Source organism: Cygnus olor, chromosome 6 (genome assembly GCF_009769625.2).
Source record: "Cygnus olor isolate bCygOlo1 chromosome 6, bCygOlo1.pri.v2, whole genome shotgun sequence".
Taxonomy (NCBI): Eukaryota; Metazoa; Chordata; class Aves; order Anseriformes; family Anatidae; genus Cygnus; species Cygnus olor.
The window spans coordinates 9,667,440-9,679,870 of record NC_049174.1 but is presented as its reverse complement, the minus strand read 5'-3'; the positions used below and the strand labels follow the sequence as shown (position 1 = coordinate 9,679,870).

Genomic DNA, 12,431 nt, shown 5'->3' with positions numbered 1-12,431 from the left:
CCTCAGAGGGAAGAATTTCTTCTGTGAATCTAATCTACATCTACCCTCTTTTAGTTTAAAACCATTACTCCTTATCCTGTCGCTACATGCCCTTGCAAAAAGTCCCTCTCCAAAAAGGTTAAGTCTTTCTGAGCAAGTGATTTAGAAGGAAGCAGGTTGAGGAGAAAAGTGGAGGAGGAGGACAGAGTGGTCTGAAGAAGAACCACGCTCGTTATGGCTTTGTAACGTGTGACTGTTCAAATCTGAACGAGCTTTTAATGCCGTTAATGAATAATTTATATGCAAGTATGGCAAAAGGTGTGCGATGCAAATCATGCCCAATGAAAAGATGAATACGTGTCTGCAGATGCTTGAAGTCCTGAGTGTTCCTGCAAGATGCTGAGCCCTCCATGGCACTGAAATAGTTTTCCCTGAGCTTGCACTGATGGTGAACTGCTTGGACAGCAAGTCCTTGGGGTACAAGAGCATGCTCTTCTGTCTGTAAAACCCTTGAAACAGCCCTGATTTTGTTAAACTTGCACCTAAAGTACATGAACCCCTCTTTAGAAGCTAACAGGAGTCTTCTTAGGATAAGGACCTAGCTGTGCTAAATAATATCAGGACCTGACCCCATTTTCAGTAACAAACTGTCAGTCAAAGGAGAGATCATTCAGGTAAGGTCACCAACAACTTGTAGTGATTCACGATATCTGAATGTCTATCTGGAAGGGAACAGCAGAGTTTGGAAAGCTGGTGCAGATGTGTTTATGTGCAGCAGTGGCTCAAAAGTTATGCTGAAAACTGGGAATCTTGACTTGCACCTGAGATATTTTAATAATCTTATTTTTGTTCCTTGATTATTTCAAACTTTTGAAAGTTCAATGAACAAAATAGGAAATTAAGTAAGAGCAGCAGGGTCTTTTGCATATGTTTTTAATCACTATGCAGAGCTGCCAATCACTATAAATTGAAGTGTAAATTCAAGGAGCCTTACAAAAATGGGAAGGCAACATATTTCAGAGTTTGTGATGATTTAGAAAGCAGAACCATTGATACTATCAATGCGTCTCTGGAGGCCTGACACCAGGGTTCAACTGGTATTACTGTTGCAGATACCCGCTACCAAGATTTATCTGTGTTTCACCAAGTATGAGAAATACATGAATCCAGGGGATTCCGGCTGATCCCCCCCAAAAGCCATCAAGCCGCCTCCATTAATGTCAGCACTCTCATAAATTCTTAGCACGCACTGAAGTAGGCAACTTCTGCCACTGCACAGAAGCTTCCAGAGGTGTCCCCTGCCTCCTGTAAATCCACGGACACCCAATAAAGTAGATTAACTGCAGATGGACTTAATAACAGTTGCCCCTCCTTTGGAATTAGACGGGTTCACACTTTTAAAAGAGGACGTTGGTGTTCCCACAAGCAAGAATGACTGAGTTTGTTTTTTTTTTTTAATGGCTATCAGATCTTAATAGTTGATTCCAATCGAAGGGAAAACAGGTTGCAGAACTGTGGGCTGCAGTCCTGGCCTCTTCAACATCCTGCTTCTCAGATAATCTTTTTATTTAATCCTCGGCACGCACTCTCTGCTCTCCCCCACCATACACAAACAACCCTCTTGTTTATGATAACTTATTTTCCCTTTGCTCAAAGAAACCTGGTGGGTTATTTGTTCTGGTACTCCTCTGGTAAGCCAGTGATGCATCTGCATTCCATTCCCTCGCTCCCTCCAGCCCTAAAGATGTCTGCCAAAATTAGTCAATAGATAACTACTCAGTGGAAGCTTTAGGAATGTGTTAGGAAAGGCTTGAACATTACCCATTAATGTTTACAGCTCCTAATTATGTTAATTAATCACTCTTAGAGGTTGTCTCACCCTGCAGCCCAGAGGCAGGATTTCAGTTCCCACAGATGTGCTCTGAACTAACCGGCTCAGGCTCAGATGGCGGCGTGACTGCTTGCAGCAAGGGGCTCAGCATAGCTGACAAAATATTTCTGTAGGGTCCTGTGCAGGTTTTGCTGCCAGGGCTATGCACTGTCATGGCTGTGGTGTTCCTGTTGGATTTTGAAGCTAGCTTTGAATGTCTACACAACGTACAGTTGAGCACCTGGGTGGAGGCTGAGCCATGCCCACAAAGGTTGATGTTAGATGTAAGCTGTTCCTGACGAATGGCCTTTTGGCTTTGCAGGAAGACATACAGAGAGCACCTTGTACTAGCACTAATTGTTACAATGCAGAGGTTACTGCCTTTACAAAATCTAAAGTTGTTACCTCTGTCAGAAAACAGAGGTGAAGCTATGGACTGAAAAACAGAAGTCATCTCTTCTGTCCCTTGCTTGGAGGTTTTGTAAAAGACAAATCTCGTCCCAACATGAAATACGGCAACAATTCTGGATAAGTTGATTTAGAGACAACAGGAGTATCTCCTCCTTAGATTTTTTTTTTTTGGAGTACTATTATTCAGCTTTACCTGAACCTTCTCTTTTGTTCTCCGTAGGCCTGATGAAAGAACAACATAGAATTTTTAGTATTTAGCCAAAATTTAGCAAATGTGCCCATTTGCTGTAGTATTAATGTCTCTGTAGTTCTGCAGGAAGACAAAGTACTGGGAGAGAAGAGGACCCCCAAGCCTCTGCCATACCCTTCCAGAGCTTCACCTCCACAACTCAGAGCTTGTCTTCGCCCTCCTGAAGAAAGGCTCAGAGGAGAAACACCTGGCTGCAGAGTGATTCAAAAGAAGCTTTGACTTCTTTTGTGACATTCTCTGAAGAACTCACTTTGTGCAGGCTTTCAGCGCACTGAATACACGAGGCTAGGAGAGGGTATGATCAACTTCAGTGAGCAGATAAGGACAGGAGAAAACTGTGCTGCAGATATAGACCTCTTTCTGAATTAGTTCATCTCTTCCTCATCTGATGCGATTTGCAGACAATTCCCTTATTTATCCCCAGTTGCAGAACATCCTGTTTTTTTACATTGAGCTCACAGCTACTTCTGGCTGGTAATTTTTGCACCCAAATGGAATGTTGCATACAAGTGGCTCGTGAGTGCGTGATGATCCTTTAATGATGACAGGGAAAACAAGTAATGACAATATGGATTAGGTGAAAGAGAGCGTTTCATCACCCATCTATAAACAGCTCCTGTGGGCAGTAACTCCTGTCTGTGCTGAATATAAAGTACCAGATGCAAGAGAGGCATTCCTCTGTAGGTTTCTACGGGAGAAGTGCCCTTGCAGGGGTGGCAGAGAAGAAGGAAGGGCATTTTTAAGAGTAACGGGGCATTGTAAAGAGTGGACTGTGATTAAGGGTCTGGTACTGTGTCTATCTGGTTATGTTCCAAGGAGTTCCAGACTGGAGCTTGCTCTTTAAAAGAACTGTCTGCCATTGTGGCTTGCTGCACAGAAACTAGTTATTAAGCAATTTTCCTATCAGCTGTTTTGTGAACTGGTGCCATATTGTGCAGAGACTGCTCTCTGTACTGCTTGGTTCCTTGGAAAGAGCTTCTGGCAGGCTGAGGGCACGTCCAGTAATCCCGACGGGGCCGGAGACTGAGATGGGTCTGGATGGACTCGGAGTGACACAGCTCCTCCAACCCAGGGCCAAGGGAGCAGAGGGCAGGGGTGGCGTGGGCTGGCACGGCCAAGGTGCAATCTGTCTCTGTCCTGTTGGCAAGACTTCGGCTGCTGATGGATCTCCTGGCAATTTGCACACACGTTAATATTAACTTCATAAGGAGCAATGTGTTTGGAGTGTGAAACGCGATATGGGCAGTGCCTGACACAAATGAATACTTGCCCTATTCTGTGGAGTTTCAGTGCAAAACCTCTCTATCCATTCATCTTCCTCCTGCCTCCTCATCGCCCAACCCCTGCTACCTAGGGATTCCCGTGAACAGGCATATTGGCAGTGAACTCGTTTCAACAAAACAGTCCTGTGAAAAAGGGAAATATAACACGATCGCTTCCTATTTCTTTCTCCCTTCCGCTGCATCAAAGCCTGGGCTGGCTGTCAGGAATGCTCCAAATGAATAAATAAAGCACAGGAACCCCCCGCTTCAGAAGAAGTCTCACTTGCTCACCATGAGGCCTGGCCAATTCTTTTTCTGACAGCACTCAAGTCAGCAGGCAGAGCGAGAAGATCATTCAAAGCTAATCAGTAAAGTGTAAACCTATTATGAAAGCACATTTACCCCTCGCCTCCTCCTTCCTCGAGAAAACCAATCCCCAAATCTGTGGGAATAACACATAACGTACATAAAAGTTGCTATTACTTAGATCCCCTGTTATTAGGTCAGCAATGCCACTGATGAAATGCTCCCCAGAGCGCTGAGCAGAGGCATATAAATCCTCTAAGAAATTCACAGCATAATTTGTTACAGCTAGAGGGCATAAGATACATTACAGCAAAGCCAGTGTATTAGGCTCTCCCCTGTGATTCTTCAGGCTATCTCTGGTAATAAAAACCTCATCTTGATTTCTGATCCTTCGTATTGATTTCTGTCAGAGCAGACTTTTCTTAGACAAAAATACTACAACATTTTTCCATATAATAAGGGGATCCTTCTCTACCCTTCTCCCCACCTTTTTTTTTTTTAATTTAGGGATGAATCCAAGAAAGATTTGTTATCTGGGGACTGTTGGTATATACCGTGGAGAAGACAATGATGACAGTTTTTGCATATGCAGTGCAAAACCCTGAATGTGAAATTAAGAGAAAAATGTTTCTGGTCTGGAATAGCACAGGAAATTGAAAGTAAAGCCCCAGCTATGTAATTGCTACATTTTAATATAAAACTCTGTTATTAATATAATGGATGGAATGTGTGGGAGTCATTTGATTAAAATCCAGGCTCAGAGGTATATAATCACAGCAAGTATTAATTTTGGAGTATTTGTACTCCTGTTCCATGAATAACATAGCTACCTTGAAAAACAGGGAGGCCTACAGGTAGATTGCATGATGTTTTTTTTTTTTTCAAATGATCTCAACCGTTCAAAAAATCTTTCTTTTTTTTAAGTATTGACCACAGGAACAAGGCAAAACAAATCTAGAAAGCTGTATGTGAATAATCTGCCACCCACATAAGAAGAGCTCCATAAAGTTTAATACAGATAAAGAGAACGATGGACAGTAGGGCTATTAATTGTAGTGTTACATAAAAAAATATTTTTTGTTATAAAGCAACTGAAACTTTTTTGTTCAACCTATTTCTCTGGGTTTTGCTTTTTTTTTTTTTTCAGAGCCTATCTTCATAAGAAGTTGTCTTGGTTTTTGAAATGACTGAAGCTACTCCTATTCCCTAGTGCAAACAAAGTGGTAAATATTTATAACAGTTCTCTGTATAAGAGGAGGAATTTAATACGTGCTCATTGCTTTTGTAATCTGATAGTAGCTGTGCTGAAAGACAACACCTGCTAATTGTATTTCCTATCACATCCCTTTCCAATTGAAGGATGAAGTATGGAAGTTTGGGTTTATTTTTTTAGTACATACAGCAAAATTCATTCAAAAGAATCTTTGTTCCCTTTTAGCTATCTGTTTATTTAATAGACTACGGAAAATGGTAAACTCTGTCAAAAAGCCTAGTTAAAGAATAATTTATAAGCTACATTTAGATGTTGATCTTGTAGACTGGCTTAATGGAGAGCCAAAGTACATCCTGGCAGGTAATAATGTAAACCTTGACACTTCAGATCTGGCCCACTGCTCAGCAGGCCAGGCAGGAGCAAGACACAACTTGGCTCTGCCCGACACACGTGCTTCCCCTGTGTAGCAACACGCTGGTTTTTCTTTCACCTATTTTGGAAGCAAGCGAATGTGTCTGCCGGGAAAATTATTTTGGTCATCTCAATGAAGGTCTCCCATGAAGAGCATCGTGGCAGGAAGTTCGGTGCCTCCTCTCTGTCCCACAAACCACGGCATCACTCAGCCAGATCCACATGAGCTGAAATATTGGGTGATGTCCAGCCTCTGTGGAAGCTGATGGCAGCCCTCCCGCTGGCTGCAAAATGGGGACGGGGTATTATCTGCCACATTGCTAAGTCACTAGAACAGATTTTATTAATGACATCTGTCTAGTCTTGGCTGAAATGGGCCTTAGTGATTTTTAGGTAAGCTGAGGGATGGTTCATTTAAAAGAAGATAGTAACAGGGAGTATGATTGAACACACTGCTCTGATGGCAACAAGTCTGTTGCTGTCCCTCTGCCACCCGATGACCCCACATGCAGGCACACCACGTAATTGCCATAAACTCACATGCAGCATCTCTTTTAATTGTGCTCTATCAAAATGATCTGTTTTAGCCTAAAACTGATTTTTATTTCGTTTTAAAAATCAGATTGTTTTAGATGGGTGGGTAGAGAAGCAGTTCTGTCTGTGGTTATAACACAAGATCAGAGGGGAGCTGTTTTCTCAGTCTTTCTCAGTTGCAGAAGAACAACTTGTCTGACTAAAGCCTTGTGGATAAGCAGTGTGGCCGCTGATTAACTCTGTGTGTGGGTGTATCTTAATCCCATTTAATACAATCACTTGCTCTGGAAAAGCATACCCATAAAGCTATCTGAGAACAGTTAATGTGGTGCTTATACTCACACATTGGCTTTAATCTTTGTCAATTTTCGAGTCTAGATGAAATTCAAGACTACTGAACCTGACTAGATCAGACCAGACAACTTACTGGGTCGTTAAAGACTCCTTAGAACTTCTTTAATCACATATTTATATGCTGGGATACTGACTCTGTCTGCCTACAGTCTTGAAGTCTCATCTGAAGTTGGGCCCCTGGGCACATCTGGGATATAAATTTAACAACAGGGTCCCATTTTGCTTGTGAGGCTTACTGAATAAGAAGACTCAGCATTTAAACTCCACTTTCCTTCTTCAGAGTATTTCACAGATACATGAGGCTCAGGTCACTTATAAAATAGGTAGCAAGGGTTTTGATGAATAGCTCCTTCAGCCACTCCTTTCTGCCTCCAGTGATCAAACATTGGTGTCAGCTTCCTCCAAATGATTATTTGGATTGATTAGGCTCTTTGGTATCTGCTGTTACTGCCTTGATAGGAAGGATTTTACTTTTAATAGTATCTTGTAACTGTTTTTAAAGAGGTTTACAGCTGGGTTTATTCTCTGGGAGATTGCCTGTTCTCTGTTAATCTCCTAAAGAAACAATTATACACAGTATTTCAGCTAGCTTTCCTCAACCTCTAGCAACAAGATAATTGGACACGATTGACCTATGCTAGAGAATTACTATTAGATGAGTAATATTAAGCAAAGGAAATAAGATCTTTCTGTACCTCAGAACATGGGAGTTGTGGGAAGAGGCAGGAAATGGCAGCTCAAGCACTGTGCAGTCTGGGCCCTAAGAGCAGGGTTGATTTAGGGGATGGGGAAGTGCTTTGTGAAAACTGAGGTTTGTAAAACCCTGTGTTATTTTTAAAGGAGGGCTAGATGGGGTAAATATATACTAGAGTCTAAAAGGTAGATAAGATCCAGAAGTACAAGAAAAGAAAAATGGATTGTGATAAACATGTGTGCTATTTTTATGACTTTTTTTTTTAACAAACACAATTGCTGTTGTATAGTCACCAAAGCCTGACTGAATAGTCAAGGGATAAATAAGAATAAGAATCTATTCATGAGAAAGATTTCATCAGAAAGCATTTGTGTTTCCAACTGGAAACTACATACCAGTACACTGAAAGGTCCAGTACACTGAAAAAAACACCGAATGATGAATGGATGTGACACCAGGCCACAAGATGAATACAACCCCTGTAACGTCACCAAGCAGCTCAAGACACAAAAACACTGGAAGTGATCATATGCAGAGCAGCTGAAATTTTGCTGATAAATCCTGGAACTTCTGGGCCCTGCTTCCCAATTTACTTTTACATACTAACCCACTGGATAGAGTAAATCCTGGAAAAAAATATCTGTATCACAGAAACAGTGTGTATTCCTTAGTATGAGGCTTTACAGTATTGCCATATCAAAGTTGCCAGTCTCAAACTTCAGCTAAAGTAAACTTCCTGAGAGAACTATAGGTGTCAGCACTCAGTTTAAAAATGTGTAAGTACGTGCTTAACTCTACTGAGACGTGAAGTTTCACTGAGATCAGCAGCACTACTAAATAAAGTTATGTTTGGGGGAGTGTCTTCAAGGTCAGGCCTCAAGTACAAGCATATTTCAGACTCATACAGGCTGATAGATAACACCAGCAGCAGGCACCTGGACTGCAGTACCAGTGATGTGACGTGATTTGCTAGAGGAAATAATTACACTTCTGTCTTGTGGAAGTCTGTGTTACTCTCTTAAACCTTATGTATCCAGCCAGGGAAAAAAGTCAGTGTTCCTAAACTGTAGGTATGCTTTTTATAATTACAAAGCTGGAGCCCGAGCTAGCATGCAATTTGAATGCATCCCCAGTTTAATCTTTGCGGGCCTGATTCTGCAGTCAGTCTTTCAAGGTGCACCTCTGATCCCTGCTGGGCTGTGTAAGGAATAATGAATGCTCTAGCCTGGATTCCCCAATTATTAGCCCTGCTGCTCGTTCTGCAGGTACTGCTTGCAGTGGGATTGTAAGGTGGATTTTGCAATTTGTAAGAACTACAAAATTAGGCTCCCTGGGGCAAATGGTTTTCCTTAGGGGCAAGGGTTTCTCTCTGCTCACCGACACTCGATGAAACATTGGCTGATCTGATCCTCGAGAGTTTCCTTGATGTCAAGCCCCTCTGTTTCTCTCAGCTTGCCCTTGATAAATACCTCCTCGTTTCTCTCCTGGACCTCACCTTGCAGGGCATTTACTTGCTTGGCATGCATCTGTGAAGGGCTCATTGCCTTTAAGTGAGGAGGTAGGCTCTGAAAACGACAAGGGAAGAAAACAAAAGATACGAATGAAAAGAAACTTAATACATCCTGGAATGCCAGGTTGACAGTGAATCTCAGCTTAAGCCTTAACTTATTTGCAGGAAGCCAGGAAAAAAGCCCTATGCTCATAAAAAGTGCCTGGATGCACACAATGGCCTATTGTTAGTTTTTCAGCATTAATTAACAACATTGCAATGTACAAAAACAACTCTTTCAGCGTGGGATCCTGGGAGCTCAATGAGACAGGTGAGAAAGCTGCTGTTCTGCAAATGCCAACTTTATCCATGTCAGAAGGGTGCCAGAGATTTTTAATTGAAATTTCAAATGTTTGGACTTCCCATTGGTACTTTTTAATTAGCCAGTATTGTTTTTAATTTGTTCACTTAAAATTTTTATATGCACTGCTTGGTCAGTGGTTTCCTGGTATTTTGTTGCAGCTGGTCATATTCCTTTAGGAAATTGACTTCCCTTGAGGAACAAACAAACAAAAAAGAATAAACAAACCCCCAAACACGGCAATAAAAATCATAGCTCCCCAAGTTTCCCATGATTTGATAACCTTGGCAAGAAGGACTTTTAAACCAGTTTCAAGTCTTACAATAATAATTTCTGCTCCATGATTGATTTTACATGTGCACTTTAAGAGAGATAAAAATGAAAGTCGTTCTGGTATGCAAATACAGAAGCATGAAAAATACCATCTGTCTGGGTGGTCTGAAACTTTATATTTTTTAGTTTGCAATGGCTGATAAAGTTAAGATGTTCCCAGTGTATTATGAGCTATTCCTAGCTTGGAAGGTAGAGAAAAGAGTATATTGAAAATAAAAAAAATTAAAATAAGCTTTGATTTTGTTTTTCAATTCTAGAACAAAATATTTTCCATATACTTGAAAAGTATTTATATTATATATTGTATGTCATATTTAAGAATGGAAAAGAAGATAAAATCTAATAAGCTGGTTTTGTAATGCAGTGTGTTTTACTCCTCAAAGTCAGTGACTCACATATAGGTGGCAGCATATGTGAACAAAAGCCCAGGACTCTTGGTTTGCACAACCCTCCCTGCATTTCTGCTCTGGCCTTCCACCTTCAGAATGTATAGAGATTGTCCTCAAATCAGCACATCTCACACTAATTTAGTCATAAATTCTCCTTGCTCTGGTGATGTATTTTCTATTACGCTCCAAGTCCTAATTCCAGAGGACTCCCGCAAAGACAAAAAAGCTTCTATCAAAGGTTTGGCCAGCTTACATTTAAGATCTGTTATTCAGTGTTTTTCCATGCCTCAGCCAGGTTCCAAAAATCACTAACAAGTGCCAAGCAAATTTGGTTTCAGAAAGTACACAGCACGTTTGCACAGTATCCAAAGTAAGCGTTAGAGGCCCCGTTCAGGAAAGCAATTTACTACCCTCCCTGCATCTGCAATGTGTGACTTGCACTATGCAAAAGGAATTGGTCAAGGCCACCGGCGAGAAAATATTCAGACGGATACAAGACGAGCAGCATGCGTTTGAACAGCAGCTGCACATGCTCTGATCCTGAATAATGACCCAAAGATGCTGCCTTTCACCCTCAGATCTTATCTTCACCCATTTCTCACTTTCCATTAGCAGTCAAGTGTTTCCAGTTCTTCCCACAGCAAGTATTTTAAAGTACAGCACAGGTAATGTTGGTGCTATTTATTTGTATTTTACCTGTAATGTTAAATGCACCTCAGAATAGCCATACCTAGCAGATGTGATGCTAATTCCTCAGTGCTCATTTGGAAACCAGTGGAGGGCCCAAGAGGCTTGCTTCCCAGATTGCAATCTAGAAACAAGATCCACTTCCCTTAGGCAGTTTCCCACTCAACTATTTGCTTCACTAGTGCAATGCTCAAGGGACTGCTGTTCTTAGAAGTTCCCATTAGAGTACTAGTGCCTAGAGGTACTGGTACCATTGCTGCTACTGAAGGGACGAGCAAGCTAAAGCCAACACAACTCTTCCATGTCTCTGTAGCACAGCCTGCAAATAGGCAGTGTGTTATGCACAGACAACCTGCTAGTTTTTCTAACCAGATGCTCACTAGGGGAAGTGAGGGTAAGGGATGTTTTATATAGAAATATGTTTTCCAGCGTTTCCTGGGAAGATATGCAAGAAGAATAGGGATAAGGGAAAGAAACCTGGGAAAATAAGGGACTGAATGAATATTTCCATGAGCAAAGGTAGTTATGGTGAATATCAGAGGTGTCCTGCTGGGTGGGCAGAAGGTTCCCCTGGCCCATCTCCTTTGAGACAGAGGCAGAAAAAATGGAATCAATGTTCAGGCCAAGGCAACTGCGCGCAACAGGCACAAGGATATCTCCAGCTTTAGTATGGCTGACTTGCAGTTGATGGAGAAAGAAAGGCTCCTCTACAGAATTTATCTGAGCACTTAAGGATGAAATTTCATGAGCTGGCTCGTTACATGAACAGCTTATTGGCACTGGAAATGGCCAGTTTCCACCTCCACTCTGTCTGCTGGATGGGTGGTCCCTGTCTTCTCCTGCACAGGCTCTGGCACTCACCTGACCCTGCAGTGAACCAGTCCAGCTCCCTAAGAAGTAGAAAATAATCTCCTTTATCTTTTCTCCCTCTCCCATCCCCTCAGGTTAATTCTCTCCCAGGATAATGAGGTGAATCAGTCAACCAAGGCGGCAGCTGAGGGCCAGAGCCATTGCAAGGGGAGCGGTGGATGAGTGAGGAACAACATGGAGGCCCATGGAGCATGTAACAATATGGAGGCAGAAAGGCCCATGCAGCAGCACAGCGAGGAGAGCTTCCCTTCACCATTTCTAAACCTCATCTTCGCTTGGCTCCTCTTCTGAACTGCTCTCCAGTGGGTGCTTGGGGAGCCTGTGAAGATCAGCTTGTCACTGCGAATTTACTACCCTCATGTCTCATCAGTACCTAAGGCAGGTGAGGTAAGAACAGTTTGAACTCTCAAGAGCATGCCCACATGAGCAAGACCAAAAGTAGGAGATTCTTATCTCTCAGTGAACTAATACAGATCATACCTATGCTTGAATTCCACGTCACGAAGCTCTAAGCTAATTGTCTCAGACGCTGATAGCAACAGAGCTACAGAACGTGCTCTGATGTGCAAAACCCACCCAAGGCCTTGAGTAAATATTTGTGCAGCTACCTGTCTGGTCTCCATATGGTTATCAATATGTCTGCTGATATTTGTGTATGAGCTGCAGTCAAAGCCCTAAGGCTGAAGTACAGACATATCCTTCTACAACAGCTTATAAAGAGAAGCTCTGTTGTATTTGCCCTTCGTGTTTTCCTCATTCTCTTTTCCTTGTACTGTTTTACTTTCATAAAACAAAACAAACAGGAACCACAGGAAAACACCTACCCATGAGTCTGGTTACCCACCTTCAATAACTCACTAAAAAAAGGGAAAAAAGAGATGAACGAGAAGAGGAAGGCTGGTTAAGACCATGCTCTCGTTGGACTGTCTTTTCTTCCAGACCTATTCCTTCCTTGTCATTAGTACTTTCTAAATTAGGGTACAGCCACTGCTCATGTGGAAAAGGGTTTATTTACAAG

General features: G+C 42.0%; 1 protein-coding gene across 3 annotated transcripts in view; it reads right to left on the bottom strand.

Moving 5' to 3' along the window:
- Window positions 1-12,431, bottom strand: part of IQCA1 (IQ motif containing with AAA domain 1) — a 105,057-nt gene that overhangs the window by 68,842 nt on the left and 23,784 nt on the right. For all 3 annotated transcript variants that reach the window (XM_040560940.1, XM_040560941.1, XM_040560942.1), the window contains exon 6: window positions 8,662-8,849. In XM_040560940.1, the coding sequence (XP_040416874.1) occupies window positions 8,662-8,849 (188 nt within the window). The remainder of the gene's footprint in view (window positions 1-8,661; window positions 8,850-12,431) is intronic.